At 46.3% G+C, this 21626-nt stretch overlaps 1 protein-coding gene across 1 annotated transcript in view; it reads left to right on the top strand.

Annotated features, from left to right (window-relative positions):
• LOC146209216 (sodium-coupled monocarboxylate transporter 1-like) overlaps positions 1-21626 on the top strand; it is a 110482-nt gene that overhangs the window by 26847 nt on the left and 62009 nt on the right. Inside the window, exons 8-12 of the mRNA XM_084587372.1 lie at positions 774-903; positions 11110-11198; positions 14041-14150; positions 14245-14312; positions 19027-19113. Of these exons, the coding sequence (XP_084443498.1) occupies positions 774-903; positions 11110-11198; positions 14041-14150; positions 14245-14312; positions 19027-19113 (484 nt within the window). The remainder of the gene's footprint in view (positions 1-773; positions 904-11109; positions 11199-14040; positions 14151-14244; positions 14313-19026; positions 19114-21626) is intronic.

Genomic DNA, 21626 nt, shown 5'->3' with positions numbered 1-21626 from the left:
TACCTCACCTGACCTACATTCAGGAACGCTTTGCTTTTATGCTTACATTCTATACTTCGGCCTAGGTATATGGCTGTTTCATTATATATATATATATATATATATATATATATGTATATATATAAAGTTAAATTAAAATTGGTTCACAGGAAGGGAAAGGCGCAGTAACTGTCACACTTGCTCTGTGGACACCCGAACCGCGCCGTAAGGGAAGGGAGGAGGGTGGGAATGAAAGTGGAAAGAGAGAAAGAGGAGCCGTAGTGGAGGGCTACGGAGTAATTTCGACCACCTGGGGATCTTTAACGTGCGCTGACATCGCACAGCACACGACGCCTCTTCGTTTCGCCTCCATCGAAACGCAGCCGCCGCGGTCGGGTTCGAACCCGGGAACTCCGGCACAGTAGTCGGGCGTCTTACCACTGCACCACCCCGGCGGGGCTATATATATATAAATATTAATATTAATGCTAATTAAAAAGCTCTGTCTTGTGAACGAATCGCCTGAAATTCGCGCACGGAAAGGAAGATGTGCATACTATGAGTATCAGGAAAGCAGGTCCATGATGACATAGAGCCCCAATAGATTTGTTTCTCAACACACTCCGCAAAATTTTGTCATCTACACTAATTCATCCTGCATATATTATCAGTGCACGCTCTGCTCATATACAGCAAAGCCCTAAATGCTTTCAAAAATGGCTATAATTACTCTTCTCGTCTCCAGCAATAATTCATTATATGATTAATACAAGCGAATAAAAAACACGCGACAGGGCTGTTCTGCTGAACGTTCCTGGTGTCACTGGCATTCAGCTGCTGTCCGTCCTCTCGGGAGTGACCCTGTACGCAGTGTACGGGGACTGCGACCCCAGACTCACGGGAGACATCGACAAGGCAGACCAGGTCAGGGGCAACTCATTTGCTAGCACATTCAGGAGATAATGTTGCAGTTAAAGTGTTATGCATGGTTCTTGCCGTATGTCCTGGGACCATTGTCACTGCCAGCCCACTGCCACGCCGCCATTTGAGGGCCCTCTTGTGTGAAAACTGCCCTCGTTTTTGTGAGCATTGCGAGCGAAACGTCACGAGTGTGCCTTTGGCGAGGGGTTCCGGTAAAAATGTCCCCAGCACTCAAAAGAAAAATACATATTTCCAAAGGAGAAAAAAAATGTCCCCAAACGGGCTCAGTCAAACGTACCGCAAGCTTCGACTCGTCATGCGCCCGGCTTATAAGAAGCGAATGGCTTTTACTGTTTCCACTTTTTTACTGATTTTACTTGGCATCTCAATTAATGCGTTTAGCTGAAGCCTGGCTTGTAATTTGCTTCATATCTTTCTCCTTTCCACACGCTGCATTTTTTCGTTGTTCATCATCATCATCATCAGCCTGACTATACCCACTGCAGGGCGAAGGCCTCTCCCATATTTCTCCACTTAACCCGGTTCTGTGCTAGCTGCATCCACTTGACCCCTGCGAACTTCTTAACCTCATCCGCCCACCTAACGTTCTGCCGCCCCCTGCTACGCTTTCCTTCCCTTGGAATCCAGTTTGTTACCCTAAGCGACCGTCGGTTATCCTCTCTTCGCACTACATGGCCTGCCCATGCCCATTTCTTCTTCTTAATTTCCACTAGTATGTCGGTAACCTGAGTTATTTCTCTGACCCACTCTGCAGGCTTCCTATCTCTTAATCTTACCCCTACCATTTTTCGTTCCATAGCTCTCTGGGTTGTCCTCAACTTATGTAGAACTCTCTTGGTTAGCCTCCACGTTTCAGCACCATAGGTGAGTACAGGTAGGATGCAACTGTTATATACTTTCCTCTTTAGCGATACCGGTAAGCTGCTAGTCATAATCTGTGAGTGCTTGCCAAATGCGCTCCATCTCAATCTTATTCTTCTTGTTACTTCTTTTTCATGGTCGGGATCTGCGGTTACTACCTGTCCTAAGTAGACATATTCGCCTGCTACTTCCACTACTTCGCTAGCTAATGTAAACTGCTGTTCCTTTCCGAGGATGTTGAACATTACCTTAGTCTTCTGTATATTAATTTTCAAACCTACCTTTCTACTTTTCCTGTCTAGGTCACCAATCATTATTTGCAGTTCATCCCCCGAGTTGCTTAGCAAGGCAGTGTCATCAGCAAATAGCAGATTACTGAGGTATTCTCCATCTACCCTTATCCCTAACTGCTCCCAATCCAAGTCTCTGAATACTTCTTCTTTTGTTCTATAAGGTGCAAATTGCGTTTCCGTGCTTGTAAATGATCAAGCATTAAACCGACGCGAGGCTTTCATAACAGAGCTAATAGCGGCAGCAAATTAAAGAGTGGCCGATGTTAAATGCCTAACTAGATCGTTCGGCACTTTGAAACATCACTGACCCGAAACATTTTGCGGACAATGCTTTATGGCATAAAACTGCGCTGCATGGTCGTGGTGCGATCTTGTATATTAACAGTGGTCTCAACGACAGCGCCCTTGCCTTCGTTTTTTGCCTGAGAAAGGGATAGAATAGGATAAAAAGACGTTTATTGCTCTAGAAAGGTCTTGTGCTAGTAGCAGACGAGAAAAAGCAGATCCATCTTCCTTCTTCTCACAGCGTCGGTGCCCCTATTTCAGGGCTCCGCTAAGGTTCGCTGCTCGCTGGGCACGCTGGATCAGACCTTGTTGGCAACCCAGATCGCCGGTCGAGAGCCGGCTCTCTAACTGTTCCGCACTCGGGTGTTTACGAAAGCTACCGTTCTTACTGTATTCCCACGTGATGTGGTATAACGAAGGTTTGCTACCACACCACGTACAGGTGTCCCGATATTGCGACGGGTAAATCTTGCTAAGGATATGCAGGTTTGTGAATGTTCCTGTCTACAGTCATCGCCAGTACACTGCATCTTGTTCATTTAGATCACAATCAGGCGGAGGGTAGCCGATCCGTACCCCCTTATAGTAGTTGAGAATGTCTGAGTACTTAGGGCCGACTCGCTCGGGTAGATCGTCCAATTGGGAGGAAGCTCGGCTCATGTACCCTCGAGCTACCTCGTCGGCGCGTTCGTTCTGCGCTATGTCGGTGTGTCCTGGCACCCAGTAGATGTTGTGTGTGACTGAGAAAGGGTGCAACGACCTCCGGCTTCAGTGGGCTGAATGCTGGGAACCGGTTATTCAGAGAGGTCATGGTCAACGGCTAAGGCTCGGTCTGCCTTCCATAGTATATTCTCTCCATCATCACTGAAAGAACAGCAATAGTTATACACCAACGGCTCATGAAGGCTTAACATTCGTCACAAAAAAGTCAGGGAGGGAGATCCAGGGACGTCCTCCGTCGAAGGCCGTTTCTGAAACCTACCAGTCCGCCGAGCCAACTCTACCGTTAAAATCAATAATATTACCCAGCCAAATGAGACGTAGCTGCACTAAGTGGTCAAAAGCCTGAGGAACTGAAGATCACGTACTCTATAAAGCTATGCGGATAGCATGTGGAGGTGGGCTGTTTCACCACGCGTTTTTGTCAAGCCTTCTTCATGTAGTACGTGTAAGCATATCAGGTACCCACAGAAACCCAGATCCCAGAGTGGTTACATACACTTTGAGAACCAGGAAGGGTCCAGTAAAAATGGGATGTTTTGCGAAGTGCGTTCCGGAAGGATTGATCATTAGGGCCAATGTTCGCCGTGCGGACGTTTTTTACTAGGTGTAAATTTTTCAGGGGCCTTTCCTTCCGGAGAAGTTATTGTGTTTTTTTTTCGGGGACAATTTTTCCAGATATGGTTTCACTTACACCAATTGGCCGCGGAAACTGTTGGCACTCATTGATGGGCGTGCTGTGTGAGGTCACAAGATGGCTTCAGACTGAATTGACCAACGTTACCTACTCGGGTAGCTCATTTGAGATAGAGAGATTAGATGGGAATTAAACCCGTGACACTAGGATCACAAATCTCGTTCTCCTAGTTCATGTCCGTACTTCCTAGTGGCTTGGTTAAAACGGGGCTGTGTATCTATGTGGTATGGTCTCTCACATAATGCGGTATCTATGATTGTAGTATGTAGGTCCATGTGTGTGTGACAGATAATCGAGGCACAAATTAAAGAATTGGTGGTAAAGGGTGTAGGCAAGTTAATGTCAGTGAAAGGTGAGTTTAATGCGAATGAGGTAGTAAAAGAAGAGCCGTACACGGAACAAAGAGGCTTTTATCTTTGTCACATCATACCCTTAAAGACAGAGGTTAACAATCCACCAAAATTTAGAGGCTTTTTTGTAGCCTGTAATAGCTCTTTTTCTGACAAGAGAAGTTTGGTATACCCCGGCACACCATCGATAAAGCCGACTTCTGCTCAGAGATATAAATGAAATAAAAGAGGGCTGGTAATTATATGGCACCGCGCACTCATTACGAAAGGGTCATTTTCAGGACCAAATGCAGAATTTATAAGCCAAGAAACAGAAACTTCGCAAGCAAAACTATTAACGACAGATTTTGAATGTAAAATGTGTACATCGACATTGTTTTTGTGTGTGTGTGTCCGGATCCCACACGCCGCACTTCAACGCTATTCTCTTCAAAATAGACTACAACCAATCTTTATAGTAATGACTTGCACGAGTTTCAATCGACGGCTGGGGAAGCTATTTAGAACCACTTCTTTCGACGATAAAGGCAGTGCCTGTTGATGAACCAAATTCATCCCTTTCACAAACAAACAACCAGAGAATACCAAAAAATAAATACAAAAAATTCATAGTGCGCTTTTAAGACCTGGTGACTGTAACCCTTAGCATCACCTGATAGCCTTGAGTGCGGGCCGCCTACGGCACACTCCCGATGTCACTGACAGCAGAATATATGTATATAACTAAATGTTCTCTACCTTCTAGAATGCTCCTTCTGTCATAAACAGTACATCGGAGAGACAGCCCTATTGCAAAAACCAGTGCCACTGGGTCCCAGCGCCCCAGCGCCATACCTGATTGAGGTCCCAGTATGACGCCTAAAACTGGGCGCACTGGGACGCGGCATACTGGCACGCTCCGCTATGGCGGCACTTCATTAATTTTTCCTTCCCCTTCACTTCTTTTTCATCCTTATCAGGATGAAAAAGCTAGGCTCAGCACTAGGTACACATCTACATCTCATGCTGTCATTAAAATATATCTATACTCTATAAAGTTGACCTTGATTATCTAGTATAAAGACCACATTATTTAAAAAGCCACTCGACATAGATATAAGGTCCCGCTATCGTCAAGGTGTTCGAACATGCCCGCACGACTCATAGGTAGCGCGTCTGAAAGGAGTTTAAAGGGTCCAGGAAGGTTCTTACCCAATGTCATGCTGTTATCTCAAAGGAAAAGTCGCGTTCACAGACCTTGTCACTCGATCATGGCGCGCAGTTTTATGACGTTACAAAAGCGGCCAAAAAATCAGTTCCTGGCCTTGTCAGGGCCAAGTACCAGCTGACAGAGGCATTTCCATGATTTTTCCCTCATCACGGCCACACGGAATTTTATCGAAAAGACGACTTTCGCAAAAGTTCACAGAAAAGGGGTGTGACTCGCTTCCGTTTTTTTTTCTCTCTTATCTCTTCTCCGCCATTCAAACTGGCGTCCCTGAGTGATGCATTTAGGTGAATAAAAGAGCACTGAACAAGGGTTGAGGCAGAGACTCAGTTGAGCCGAGCCAACGTTTCGGCTATGGGACTTGTCTTCCTCTGGGCCCCTCAAGACAAATCCACTTGTCGAAACATTGGCTCAACTTGCGAACTGAGGCTCCCCCTCTACCCTTGTTCAGTGCTCTTTCATACTGTGTAGTCATCATGTTTCATGCGCTCTACCCTAGAACCCCCTTTAGCGGGATATCACTCATGGCCTACAGACAAATATTGGTCTAAACGTAAAAGCATCAATTCGTAAGGCTTTTCTCAGAGGCTGCGGCAGTAAATAACCCCGTGCAGTGGGAACAAAAGACCGCACAACTTCAGTATCGCTATTGCCCGCTTCAATTTTTAGGGCCAAAGAACCAAGATCCGAAGGGTGACTTCTACATCTGCATCGTTTTCTAAAAGAAGCAATTCGCTGTAGTTAACTGTAGTAAAGAAAGGCAGAAAAGGTTTTCACGGTGTCGCAGAAACGTATTTTCGAGCAAATTCCAAGTGAAAAAGAAAAACTATGAGTCACAATCCTCATACTGTTAGGTTTCGGTCGCGTGCGCCTGAGTATCGCACTGCTGCCAGCAGTTATTACATTTGGGGCTCGTGTGCTCAGCCCACCGCTGACGCCAGTTATTATATGCGGCTCGCGGCCCCTCGGTAGCGTTGGCCTGGCGGCTCCGTGGACGGCGGACGGCATCAACGGTCCCAGCAAAGACGAGGCGTCTTCTAACGAAACAACGTTTACTACAACATCATGAAGGAACGGGCAGAGAAGCTGACCCGGAGAGAATACACTCTCACACAGCTGGTGTCTAGCGTCGTGTCAACGGCGCGTCAAAGTAGTCTCTGTCGCAGCGGAGTCGGCGGCTGCTTTTTATAGGCTAGCCAGTTCACAGGGAAAGGGAGAGAGCATTGCATGTTCAGACACGGCGATGACTCAATCGCAGGTGGCGCGACCACATCTCCTCCACCTCCTGCAGACGGGCGAAGGCGACGCACTCTCTCTCGAGCTCCGGGCTTGGCCGGCGTTTGCACACACACGCACGCACACACATTTGGAGCGTGGCAGGATCACGTCGAGACTTGCCCGCGGGAGGAAGCTTTGGGCGGCCGATGAACGGCGCCGAAATGGCCGATCCGCTCGCGGTTCTGCCTGTTGCTATGCGGTGGCCGCGTCAGCTGTCCCACTTGTCGGTGGAGAAACGTAACAGACTGCCCGCCGGGGAAGGGAGATCCCGAAGGGCAAGGGACTGCATCCGCTGTCCGGAGGGATCGGGATGTTGCTGCTAGCCGGGGTGGTCCGACTCTGCTTCTCTTGAGCCAGTCAGCCTGAAGAAGTCCTTGGCAAGTCCGGTTTCCAAGGCACTCTGCAACTTGTCTTCAGGAGAGTTTGCTGACAACCCACAACGTCACAACCACGCTAAAGGCTCAACCGTTCAGCCAGCAAGCATGGCACAATCTTCACTAAGTCATGCCGGTCTATTTCCCTCTTAAGCCCCCATCTATTTTAAAGGGCAGCTCAGCAGCACTTGGAACGCGTCCACAAATTTGAAAAACGCGTTTTCAAAACATCACTTCAAACAAAGATAATACAGTGCAATATGCTCAACATCCTATGTCAGGAAGAAAAACACCAACTAGTGAATACAGGCTTCTGCTCACGTTAGGGGCTCCGACTTAAGCCATCGGCGTTACCGTTGAGATCAGCCTTTTCACTAAAGTTTCGGCTGTCCGTTTCACGGAACAACCGTACCTTCCTGTTTCTGTGCAAAGAAACACATGAGCATGAATCGGTCACTTTTCTAAACAACCTATCCCTCTGCTTACGCTTGGCGCACCAGTCACGCAATTTCTCGGCACGGGCGCATTTGTGCCTTTGGAATAGTCGCTTTCTTTTACGCGATAGCTTCAACTTGCTCCATTCTTTCTCGCGCCTGCCTTTCCGTTTTTTTCTACGGCAGCACTGGAACACAGGCTTTCTGCTTTCTTTTTGCAATCGTTTGAGTTTGCTCTCCTTAAGACGGCAGTAATCTTTCTCGCGCCTTCCTTTCCGCGTTTTTCGGTGGCAGCACTTGAATACTCTAGTCCAACTTTTTTTCGGCGCGAGCTCTGGAAAGCTAGCGGTAACCAGAGCTAGTAGGACACCGGTGTCGTCAAAGTGGTCAAAGTGCGGTGCCGCGTCTGATTCGCGGCCAGAAGCTCATGACTCACTTTCAGTCAAGTCCGAACGAGAACGGCTGACATCCGCGACAGCCCCGCTTCTAGGCATTTGCTCTGGCGGCTCGCCACTCATTGCGTTGCCTTGCTCAGAGCTAGCCGGCGCACGATCGAGCTCTTTCGACAGCTGGGGCCTTGAGATTGCGAGAGGGTCATGTGTGCTACGTCCGCGTTCGCACTGGGGTTGCTTTCGCGTATACAATCTAGCGTGGGATCGGGGCTCGAACGATTCTGACTCTGCTCTGGTCGCTCGCTGTCGCCTTCGCAAGTCTCGCTCTTTACAGCATACACGCACTCCTCATCGGTCTGCCCTAGATGATCACAACTCGCGGGCTGCGCAGTTTCCCTGATCGGCACTTCGTTTTTCTGCGTGCCCTGCTCTACGACACAGCTGATTTCGGAAACTGAAAGTTTCTCCTCTCCTAGCTCATTTTCATCTCCGTCGCGCTCTACACAAGCTTCTGCTTTCGACTCGAGAGACGGTTCAGTTACTACCAGTTCCCCACACTCATTTGATGGAACTGTATCTCCTACAGCTACTTGGGTCGGCGTGCAGTTCACCTCGCTAAACGGCGTCACTTCGTACTTCTCGCCCAATAAGCCTGTGCTAACCTTCTCAGCTAGTGGCTCGACCAAGGTAACACGATACTCTTCTGTTAGAGGCTCGGTCGGCCCGCAACTGCGGTCACATTGCTCAGCCGTTTCCCCAAGCTGTGTCTCACACTCCGGTGCAAGTTCGATTTGCTCCGGAACTTCCGCACTGTCTAGCCATTCGCTTACAGCGGCTTTCAACTGATGTGCCAAATCAAAGTACGACTCGTCACAATGTTTCTCGCTCTCATACCTCTTTCGAAGATCATGAGGCGTTATCTGATATCGTATCAGCAATGACTCTTTAGTTCATCGTAATTTTTCAAGCGGTCGCCAACCAATCGCTTGATTTCTTCCGCCGCTTCAGCGGAGAGAAGAGCTATCAACTTCTGCGCCCAACTATCTCGCTCGAAGCGTCTACTTCTACAGACACTCTCGAAGTCTGTCAAATACTCTGCCCTATCCTCGACGATGAGGAACGGTTGTAGACCATCTCGCGGTATTGAACCGTTACACTGCATGGCATTGTTAATGGCATTGCAAAGCTTTTCCGCGCTCATTCCATGTGATGACACCTCCAGCTGTATCAGTTTCATTACGCGGGCAGATTGCTTTCCTCTCTCCTCGCTACGTTCCCTACGTTCACGTTCCTCTTCCTCGTGACGTTCGTCAATGATCTCAAGGCACTCCGAAAGCTCGTCATCCTCAGCTTCCAACGCAAGAATAGCCTTTAACACTTCTGGTTTTTTTAGTTTGCCTGACAAATTCAGACCCAACTCCTTCGCAAGCTCCAACAATTTCGGTTTGCGCAACGACTTTAAATCCAAATCCATGGCTGTTCCGAGTGCTGCCTTCTCTACTGCCCACTATTGCCTTGCTGCAATTAACCCAGCAACAACGACAACACAATTACCAGCTCTGTTCTTTACCTAACAAAAGCCTGGCAAAACTCAGTAGAAGAAAGCCCCGCACTCACCAAACCTCGCAGCCAAGAATCCAACGCGGTCGCTCCGCTGGAGGCAACCAGTCATCACACAGGGCTCGTTGCACTGCTCCCGGCTTTCCGCTGAGCTGCTTATTTCACTGGTCACGCCTGGGACATCTCCGCTCTTCTCACCAGATGTTGCACCTCAGTCAGGCCTGGCTCGTTTCACCGACCACGGGCACTGCTTGGTCGTCCTCGTTCCTCCGCTGTTCACCAGTTGTTGGACGACGGTATCGCCTGGCTCATCCTTCTGACCACGGTTACGGCTTGGTCGTCCTCGTCCCACCGTTGTTCACCAGTTGTTGGACGACGGTATCACCTGCCTCGTCCCTCCTACCACGGTTACGGCTTGGTCCTCCCACCGCTGCCTGCCAGTTATTAGGTTTGGGGCACGCGTGGCTCCTGTGGTATCGTACCGCTGCCACCGGTTATTATGTTTGAGGCTCGTGCCCCTCGGTAGCGTTGGCCTGGCGGCTCCGTGGAAGCGGACGGCAACAACGGTCCCAGTAAAGACGAGGCGTCTTCTAACGAAACAACCTTTACTACAACATCATGAAGGAACGGGCAGAGAAGCTGACCCGGAGAGAATACACTCTCACACAGCTGGTGTCCAGCGTCGTGTCAACGGCGCGTCAAAGTAGTCTCTGTCGCAGCGGAGTCGACCGCTGCTTTTTATAGGCTTGCCAGTTCACAGGGAAAGGGAAATAGCATTGCATGTTCAGACACGGCGATGACTCAATCGCAGGTGGCGCGACCACATCTCCTCCACCTCCTGCAGACGGGCGAAGGCGACGCACTCTCTCTCGAGCTCCGGGCTTGGCCGGCGTTTGCACACACACGCACGCACACACATTTGGCGCTTGGCAGGATCATGTCGAGACTTGCCCGCGGGAGGAAGCGTTGGGCGGCCGATGAACGGCGCCGAAATGGCCGATCCGCTCGCGGTTCTGCCTGTTGCTATGCGGTGGCCGCGTCAGCTGTCCCACTTGTCGGTGTAGAAACGTAACAATACGGATTTCCTCATACCAAACATGTATGAATGTAATAGAATCTCATAGGTTTCTGATACATAAAATGATGTTTGTAGGAGATGATATGAGATTAGTACGAGTTTAGTATGAGTTTAGCATGAGAAACAATGTATGAAGTTATTGATATCACATAGCGTTTCCTTTAGGGATGGAGTTGCACTGAAGCTCCAAAGACGCCTTGAGTGTCTTTGTAACCAAGTGTTTGCTCGCGCTCTACAGTCTCTCCTCCAGGTATAGAAGTTTAGTACGAAACAGGTCTCTTATAGCAAAATTCTAGGACGAAAGCATTCCTCGGCTATTGCTTTGAAGAACTTGCGTAAAAGCTATCCCCATATGCCCTTTTTCTCGTAACCTTGAAAGTGGCAAAAGGTTTGAAAACTGCCAGTTTCTTGTCCATAGATCTTGTGCTATCATTGAATTTCCACGCAAGCTATGACACACAACTACGGTGCCCAAACACGGTTGCTGCTGTTCTCGGGTATGATTCTAGCAGATAAGCTAAATGCAACAACAGCGAATGATTCCTCTAGTTTACAGTACGTGGTTTGCTGATGCATTTGTCCTACAAGTATATTAATTGCCTCCCTATTCAACACTGTGAGCTACGAACCATGTTTCATTTGCTTCGCTCCCTATCCAGCTGATGCCGTACATCGTGCAAGACCTGCTGAAGAACTATCCGGGTCTCAGCGGTCTCTTCGTAGCTTCTGTCTACAGTGGATCTCTCAGGTAAGCTGATTTCTTGGTGGCATATAACGGTACGTAAACGGTTGCGACAGACGGCACCTGTGGCTGTTGCTCGAATAAAACATGCCAGACAATTCATCCATATGTAAACGCTTTGACCTGCAGAAAGGTCTACATAGATCAGACAGTGCGTTACATTAGTCACTACACCACGCATCATTCGCAGCCAACTAAAAGGAAACGCAGGGGCGCCTTTGTCACAGCACTAGGCCCAGTGCAAAAGGTGTGGCCCATGGTTATACTAGATACAAATCACGGCCATAAAAACTGTGCGCAGCATATAGGAACTAAAGCATGAGTGGTGATGGAAGCTTCCATATTAGGAAAGCGGGAAATAGACTGCGTCAGCAGCTCGTCTGTGGCATCCCAAAGGACTGCGTTGGCATATTTTGAAAGGTTTGCATGCGTGCATTCTTCCTACGGAAAGGTTTACCTGTCTGAGCGGGAAATACAATATAAAAGCCATCTTCTGTAGTGTGTCCACCTTCGCTTTGTCTTTCTTTCGTATGCGCTGAACAAGTTCGCGAAAATAGGAACCATTTAGCCTACATACAAGCCCTTTTAAATAAGTTAGGCTGGTACACCTGCCACCTCTGCGTTTAAAAACCAGTGGTTCTTTCTTATATGCTCGTTCTAATCGTTTTACAGTCCTAGCGCCTGCAGCCGCTAAAACCTGTCTCTAAGGGCTGACGCTATGTCAACGATGTTTCCTTCTACATTTATAAAACAGCGCAGTTAGTCAACACTGCAGTCCACGCGCGTAGCCTACCGATATCACCTACTTATTATGCGGTTTTAATGTGAAAGTACTTCTTGGCTATCAATAGAGGGGACAGCGCCTGCTGTCAGACCTGGTCATTAAAATGAGTCTGCTCGAACCGGGACTTAAAAAATCTTTTCGCCACCTGAAATCGAATAACCATTCGAATCATGCCCGACAGCATATCACAGCAGCCGATCACGCTTCGTTTAAAACCAACACACTCTCAAGCTGCGCTATGAATATCGTCTTCCTCACAAAGGTTTATCCACGCCGCACCTTCACTTACTCGAGGTAAATCCACCGTGCTCTTAAGCCATCTGGCAGATTGCGGCCGAAGTCCGCTAGCGTAATGTAAGGCGAATCCTCTAATGCGACGTGGCAAATCTCGCAGTGCTTTCGCAGCCCGGCACCTGAGCGGACTTCAGTGCACTCCTGGATTTTTTTATTGCGATAGCAATACTGCGCCAGGTTTCGAGCCATCACGTGGTCCCGGCGGAGTTCACGCTTGACCTTGAACAGCCGAGGAGGAGGAGGTGGTAGGATGAGAAGAAGAAAAAGAAGGAAACGACAAAGAAGAGAAATAAAAGGGAAAAGAAGGAGAAAGGGAAGGAAAAGAAGAAGATGATGATGAAGACTGGTAACTTACGCTCTTGCGTCATACTCTTAAAGGATGCGCCGAAGTGTCCCCAATAATGTAGCACCTTTCACTGATAGGGCATGATAGGGGAATAATTTAGCAGGCAAACCAAACTTCCGCCATTGCTATCGAATTTCAGCGCAGGGTTAACCAGAGTTAAACCACAACTAATTTTTTTCATTCAATGCCCACGCGCCTTCAGGGTGATGCGTCTAGGAAAGTTCGTCTCATTCGCGCAAGTTATGTGGCTGTTTTTCCTTTTCCTGGTAACAGCTCCAGGCAAGTTTTTGCACTAGGCACTGAAGTCTGCCTGAATAACGGTTCATGAAAAATGGGAATATTCAGAAATACCTGATTCCACGTCGCCAAAAATGAGGTTGAGGTAATGGTCTGGGCTCTCTGGACAAGCATGTCAATGGTTTACATTTATATTATCTATTACTGAGCTGATGTAGTGGAAGGTTATAGAGCTTCAGAAGAAACCTCCGGTAGCGCAGTCTTCTTAACGCAGCTTAACTGAGAAATAAAATTTCCTTACGTGCTAATTCTTAGATGATCTTGAAAAAATAATATGCGTTCGTTTTATTCGTTTATTAGCCCTGAACATTTTTTACAGACCGTAACTACAATCAATGAACAGTGCTATGAGCGCATCATACAAGCCATAAATTTTTGTGGCAATTGTGGGAAGCCTTCCTGCGCGATTTGTATTATCGTTTCTGATTTATTCGCTCAATAATCATTTCCACTGCAATTATTTATATGATCGGCATTTTTTCACGCTACCAATGCATGCGCCCTCCACCATCCAAATGTCTTCGTAATGGGGGTCTTAAACTATTCTGAAAGAATTCTTAAAACTAACTACCGCCATGAGGGGCTTGATGGCCATTATTACCGCAACAATAAAAGGAGGCCGCACTATCAATCTTTTTCTGTCGCGCTTCGTATATATCTCTCTCTTTCTGAGTTCGCCTTCATCTGCCTATTTGCACATATCCGCATGCATATGCCTGCATGCCTGCATCTTCCTGTCTTTATATACCTACTCATATCTGCCTCTCTCCATCTAACTGCCTGCGTGGCTGCCCGCCTAAGAGTTCCAATGTAGGGCGTATGTCTTGTCGGGGCGTTCACATATTGGAGCCTGTGCTGTCACTTTCGAACTCCGGTCAGCCATAGTTGCATGCGCCTGCGTGTTTCAGCCCCATTCCCCCTCGCCCCAGACTGTAAATTGCATTCACAAAACGGCACATTTTTCATAAATTGTTCAATAATGGATCATTTTTAGGCTGTATAAGTTCTGAATTGAATTTTATACACATTCATAACTCTTAAGGGGCCATATTTCTTCAACCACAGTGCAATAATAAAGTGGCTGCCGTACCAAGTTAATTGCCGAAAATTCTCTCTTCGACTTGCAGCACCCTCTCGTCAGGTTACAATGCCTTGGCAGCCGTGACGTGGCACGACTTCGTTCTACCACGTATGACCATGAGCGAAGCACGTGCGCTGCGATTCACAAAAGCAATGGGTAGGCCTCCTCTGAGCTATGCCTGTCGTATGTATCTATTGTATCTTGACTATCGATAACTGAGTAATACATTGATGCTGTGCTGCGTTTGCAGCTGCAGCTTACGGTGTGCTGTCTATATCCATCGCATTTCTCGCTGGCACGATGGAGTCCATCATACAGGTCAGTCTGCATTACTGTTCTTTTCTAGGATAGAGCAGTAAACACAAAAGGGAGAATTCCACCTCCACTTTTAAGAATTAACGTGGTATTCAGTTTCTCGTACATCCACTTTTCTGTTTGTTTTGTCATTAATCCCATACCTTGTGCTTATAATAATCTCGTGCATACTAAGTAGTATATAGTCGTAAACTATCACATTATGTGAGTCATGACTATCCCACATAAACATAAAGCCTCGCTACAACCAAGCCGGAGGTTACGTCGGCTAGGTGTAGGTCATCTGTCTATCGATGCAAGAGACCCGAGGTTGATAACCGTTGCACCTCCCATCTATGCAACCCTGCTGTAAATAAGCTCTAAGAACGTGCGCAGGGGCCCTGGGGGTCGGACTTGCGATCAAAAAACTTAAGTTTGATTACCATCTCACCGTCCATCTGAAATAAGCTACCCTAGTTGGCGGCTCCTGCCGTCTTGGCCATTGATAGTGATCTCCTGACGTCATACAACCTATCGGCCAATCAATGCATGGTTGCCTCGCTTGTAAATTACCCTCTCTTAAATGCATGGTAATAACTGTTCGCTCACAATAACGACACTCCTCGTTTCAATTAAAGCCTGGAACAAAAATTTTGTAGATGGACGCACACTATCACGGGTTCAGTGAATCCTTATTTGCATATTAAAAGACTAGTGTTAATGCACGTCAAGTCAGACACTCCGTTTTGGAGAACTCTGCGGAGCTAATCACATAAATTTGTTCAATATTACCTAAAGAATGAGTAACGCAACAGTTCTTGCGCGTTTCTTAGGGACCACCTTAAGCACAGCGGCAGTACCGAGGAGTCGAGGCTCTGTATTTTCTTTAGCTACTGTTAGACCGAAAAATAGATTCTACTTCGAGGTCGGCATCTGCGCCGCAATATTGTCCTATTGCGGCGCAGATAATATAATATAATAGGCAGTGTAATATACCTCAATTAAATAACGCAAAGGAAATTTCGTTGTCAGGCTAGTATTCGCAGCCTTTCTTGGAGGTTTGCATTGAGACTGTTTCAGTTGTATAAAGCCTTTCTGCCCAGTAATACCCAAGGTAAATATGAAACCTGACCTCGGTATTCCTGCGCCTTTGCATGGTGGATGCAGTGCAGTGCCGCCAACTTTCCATTTACGTAATGAGGAAAAACTTCGTGGCTACTAGTAAGAAAAGCTGTACGACCAATATGCGACTAAAGCGGAGCTTTGACAGCGGAAGACCAAGCAACACACGTCGCCTCGTTAGCTTGTAGGGAGACGGGAAGGCACCGCCGCACCTGTACGGCTGGTTATGATGCTGCTCGAAGAGGCAGTGAGTACAAACTCAGTTTAGCCTGTATGCATCGGTAGCGCTTCCTGATAGCAAAACTAGGAACCAAGTTTGTGGCATGTAGAAAAAATTTCAACACAAACACACATAACAACTATTGTTACTCTTCCAACAAAATTTGACGATGCCTGGCAGCTTTGCTCATGCTTTTCTTGAAAGCCAGTAATTTCTAAATGGCTATTACGGAGTTATTTACGGCTATATACCTCCACGTGTTTGATTCATGCGACGGAAACTGTTTGAATAAGCCATACGTGAGAAATTATTACTTATAACAAAAATTTGAATATACTGTATTCCTTGTTTTAGATTTTGAGAGAGAAACGGCAGGCTGGAATTCTGAAGTGATGGGACGCTTCTGAATTCTTGTCCTAACAGAGATCACAATAAGCCGTTAAATAATGACTTTTGGATTTCTTAAGATGACCGCGTTGTTAAGCAACCAGTTGTGTATCAGAGATACGACGTGAACCATCATATTAGAAGCGCGTGTAAAGATAAGGGGTTTTGTACGTCGTTACGCACAGAGAGGCAATCATATATACTTATTTGCGTGTATTTAAGCTCCTGATTGCACCATGTGTCTGTCCATCATTGTTATATGCGTTGAAACACAGTAAGAACCTGTATCGATTGTTTTTTCTTTTATCGCTTTTCTATCGATTCTTTCCATTTTTTATCCATCCTTGGATTCAGCTTGTTATAATTTGAGCCATCAATTTTACCGCTTTGTCCCCTGTGATGTACTTGTTATGGTATGTGGTGTGTGAAATGCAACGTTCAGCAGAGACCTCTTTGGGTAGCGTACTTGTTTGTTGTTAACTTAGCCACACTCAGCAGCAGTTATTTCTTGCACCCTCCGCTACTCCAACCCTTCCAGAGACTTAAGGTATAAACTATACAATGCAAGTTGAACAGCCTTTGTGGAAGTCGCCCGAGGTTTAGAGCGAGCGCTTGCTGCGTTGAAATCGCAAAGCCCTAGCAATCAAAAGGGTCTCAATGTAAAATAAAAGGATGCGTGGTCTACTTTCACTGACTTCATAGCTACAACGCGCTCGTTTGTATGTCCCTAATGTTTCTTTCAGCCTTCCCGAAATGAAGCGTTATGTTTGAATCGAACATTCGAGAAATCCTAGCCTATTCTTCAGTAGAAAGCTTGACATCCGAAATTTTGCGCTCCTCTACTATGGGCGCTAACCATCCGGGATTACTCATTGCCTGTGCCTGGTTCTTTCGTGATGCGGAAACATAGGTGAAGCAACTGCTACGAGCGCGCTAAACTGATGCCCTGCAATCTCTAGCAAAGCCGGACCAAAAGCGCGGATGGTTCAGCTTTTCTTCCTGGACTGACACCATTCAATTCATTTCATGAAATCGACATATCATCTTAGCATCTCCGAGTTGTCATATTCAGGCAGTTTAATTGAGAGCATGAGTGTTCAGGTGGTGGCCCTAGACTATATTCCCTACCAAGAACAAAGTTTTCTTCATTTACCAAACTGCGCTGAAAGCTCCACAGCATTGGTTGTAGTCAATTATGCGATTCGGTGGAAGCTAGTGCCAAATGTCTAATAAAATAAAATCTCATCTACTTTGAGGCTTCTCTTCAAGAATGGGAAAAGAGAACCTAATAAAGACCGGTATAGAGGTGCGCCAGATTACTTTATCTGTGCTGCTACTATATGCTAGAGGCAAGAAAGGAGAATTATGCCGAGATATTAGATGAGAAGCGGATGCAAAAAGCAGATATCCACACGACAGTGGTCAGGCGAGTTGGCCGGAGAAGCAGCTTCTGTCACGACTCCTTAAGATACTCCTGCGTTGCTTAGGTCGGTTCAGTAGACGAAAACATCTTCTAAAGGAGCCCGGTTGTTCCAGTGGGCCACACAAAAGTACATGTTCACGTGAAGCTGAGACGGGCAACGCACGCGCGCATTTTCTTCAGGCCGAGTACACCGACACTGCAGAGCAAAAGGCCTACCGATTTTTCTCCACTTCCCAAGCACCATACCAGATACCTTCCTCTGCAATCCAATTAGTCTTTTCGCACTAGATTGCCTGCTCGCTTCCATTCCTTCTGCTTGATTTCGACTATAGACTTTCAGCAACTCGAGTTGTCTCTCGAACAAACTGTGCATGCTTCCTGTCTCTTAACGTTACACCTATCATGTCTTCCTCCACAACTCGCTGCGTTTTCTTCAGTTTAATTTCAAAGCCTTTTCTTCGTCCACGTTTCTGCCCCATAGGTGAGATCCGGTACGATATAGCTGTTATATTATTTCGTCTTCACAGACACTGGCAGTCTGCAATCTATGACCTGAATGTACTTGGCGAACGCGCACCGTCCCAATTTTAATATTGGAATTATTTAACTCTCCTGCTACGAAATATACTAGCTTACCAAATCCCTACTTATTGTGGACTTATTGAACATTACTTGTGGACATTTGAACTATGAAATTAATTTCTGATTCCCCATTATAATGACACAGGATATAAAACGCAGCAGAGACAACGACACTCAAGAAACATGATGTGCTTACAACTGAATTATTCTAGATTCGCGCACCTTCTCTCTTGACTTTATCCACCGTAATATTTTTCGCCTGTCTAGGCCATTAATCATCTGTTGCAATTTATCTCCTTCGTTACTACTCAAGGCAATGCCATCAGTTAGTTCTAAGCTCTAAGTGTCCTCAACCTTGACCACAGCAGTTCCTGTGAGCAAGCGGTAAATAACACTGGCGAGATCTCGTCCTTGCCTATTACACATCCATATAGAAATTTTATTACATACTGCCTGCATGAGTGACGAGGTTTCAGCTGAGCAAAATGCTCACTCGTAATCTATGACGGCTATATGCAGAGGGTGTTTGTATTTTTCCGAATTTCGATATTATCTCACTTATTGTGAGAATGTTTCCTATTATCATGTAACCTTTACAGCGTCCTGTTCAGCCAGCTCATTTTTCTGGAACCTTCCAACCTGATAGGAAGAACTTTCGGGCCATATACCTGCCACAGCATGTTCATCTACATTTTCGAGTGCTGTAGATGCCTGCATTTTGTGAGCCCCACCTGTCGTGTAACACTTCGAAAAGGGATCTTTGAAGGCAACAAAGTGAATGTCTAATGTTGGCCAGGTTACATGTCTGACCAACTTAGTAAAAAAACCTTAACATGCAGGTCTGTAGTTTTTTACGTCCTAACATCCCCTTTCTTGTGAATTGAGATAATATTAGCGTTCTTGCAATATTTCGGTAGTTTTGAATTCATGAGGCATTGCGACCGCATAAGGCATTGCATATTTTCGGCTGTATGCTATAACCAGAGTGGGTGACACAAATGCAGGCCTCCCAGTCTTTGTGTGGTGCCCTAACCGGTCCTCTGCTGGCCATCTTCGTCTTGGGCATGTTTTTCCCCTGTTGCAAGAAGAAGGTGAGTGCTTTGAATGGCGACAGATTCTTAGGTTAAACTCGCCGCCCATTAACACAAGAATGTGCATGAGTGGTTGAAACAACTTATTGGCCGCAGCGCACGCAAACAAATAGGTAACATCATGGGAAACGAGGGCCGCAGATTGCGGCGAAAGGAAAGACAACTGCTGACGAAAGGTATACACGTTTACTTTTCCGGAGGCAATCCAGAGGACTATATTCTGAGCCGGCTTTCTGCCTTTGTGAATAGATTTTATGGCTAAACTTGCGCTGAAAAAACGCGGAGGGGGCCATCTTGACGATGAGTTAACGTGCCGTGGTACTAAACCAGTTACCAATCCTAACGTGCTGTATCAGACATACGACGCCTGTTTTCTCCCATTCCGGAAATAAAACAGTCTCAAGAAAATCGTATTAAGGTTGCAGCCGAAGAGCAGATAAGAATGCATTAAACAGTAGACGAACGAAGGAGTGGCACTTGACAACACATAGCACGAGCATGTCGCCTTCAACGTTAGGCAGATGAGCTTTAGACTCTTAGTATATTATTATTCATTCCATACAGCCCAGTTTGCACCTGCTCAAGATGAGTGCTAAAAACAACAATAACACAAATTAAATAATGCGTCGATCGGTGGAAGCAGTCAACGATTAATCATTTCAATCCGGTATAGTGAGAGGAAGAATGAAAACTTCAATGCATGACCGCTTCAAATAGCGTGTTAGTGACTAATGATGTCAAGTACGCTTAGACGTTGAACGAGGCAGATGGGTAGAAGCTGAATGAGACAGGGGCCTCCGTATTTGGGGGAAATTCAAAAACATTTTTTGGCACAAGTTACATGACTGTTTGAGAGCAAACATCACTCGCTATGTAGCATATTAGGGCCTTTCTTTGAGAAATAATTTAGCTTTGCCATAAATTTGTATTGCCTGTATATAAGAAAGATAAGGCCACTGAACAGACGACACGAAGGCTTCGCCCCTTGCTAATCGGAGTGCCGCAAAAAGGAAGAGCATCAGAAGGAAGCATGTTCGCTCCTCTAGCTATACCCCACCTCATGAAGAAGTCGCCATCTACTCAACCTTACACCTTTCTGCGCACAGACTCAGTTAATTAAATGCAGTTTTTTCCCTAGACCAATATGTAATTAGAACTTGCTTTGAGGCAGTACCCGGAAAATCCTAGTGAAAGAATTTCTGCAGCCTGTTGCAACCAATTAGCGTACAGTACGACTGTCTGTTTGCGTAATTGGGTCTGTGCGTGTGTGTGGTATTTGTTTGTTTTTTATTCCCTCTTTAATGTTGCATTATATATAGTTGCCGCTCTATAACGTTTCTGCTGCCTCTACCCACTCCTGTTATAGCCTAGACAAAAGGACTGCAGCATGTAAAAGGAAGTAAATAAACAAAACGTGAAAGAAACATTCAAAACAAACGCCAAACTGGCTCTGCCATGCGCGTTGGCGGCAATTGGTGCAACCCAAGAGCACAGACCACACCGAACTATTTCCGAATATTTTCAAAACACCAGTTTGCAATCAATTGAAAAATTACTTTGGTTCTTATTTGCTACACTCTAAGTACTAGGGAGGGTCATTACAGAAGCGAATGAAAAAACTATAGAAATTGTTTTGACATGTCATATAAAAAAGTATTACAAGATTTCTATGCTATTATTATGCTATTATTATCCTTACGTAAAAATTTTCATGCGCTGAAAACTAGTACTCGCTTCATGCAGTTCGCGAAAAATGAACAGCTCCTGCTTCACTGGAGTATCACAAAAGATAGGTAAAATCTGTAAAAGCACTATTGAGGAAGGAATTATGGCTGGATAGTGTAATCGATTTGCTTCATTAAGTACTGTCAGAAAAACATTTGAACGTTGCTATTTAATGGTGGCTGTATGTATAGTCGCGATCAAAAATACACAGCCCACTGCTTCGGCCGGCGCAGCGCGGCGCTGCGAGGCGCTGGGACAGGTTTCTCTCTGGCTCTCGTGCGCGCACGTCACGCACATGCCGACACGCCGCGCATTTTATCACGCGCATGATGTGAGCGCACGAGAGTGAGGGAGAAATCTGTCGTCACTAGTCGTCACGGTGCATATCCTCGCACTGCCTGCGCGAGCGCCACCCTGCGGGCCCACAGCCACTTCAACGGCAGAAGCAGCCGGTCGCATATTTGTTGATCGCAACCGTAAAAACCATGCCTATATCAACTGTGCCTAGATAACTACATGCATCTAACGGAAGAACAAGTTTTTGGTTCTACGGATTGGCAGCTCTAGCAGGGTACAACAGGTATGTCGTCTGAAAAGCAAAGTAAATTACTTTTTTAAACAGAAGAAACTGCTTTAATTCCCTTTCTGTTACTTTTCCAGAAGTGATAAACTTGCGCCAAAGGTCAGTACTCACAGAATAGTAGTGACATTATATTACTGGTACATTTGAAAAGTAATACATACATAGAAATCATTCACTCGAAGGGCCTAGAGGGCCTGGTGAAAGG

The sequence above is a fragment of the Amblyomma maculatum genome, chromosome 1 (genome assembly GCF_055883805.1).
Source record: "Amblyomma maculatum isolate TAMU_Amacu chromosome 1, ASM5588380v1, whole genome shotgun sequence".
Lineage (NCBI taxonomy): Eukaryota > Metazoa > Arthropoda > Arachnida > Ixodida > Ixodidae > Amblyomma > Amblyomma maculatum.
Note: the sequence above shows the minus strand (reverse complement) of the source record. Positions and strands in the feature narration are given on the sequence as shown.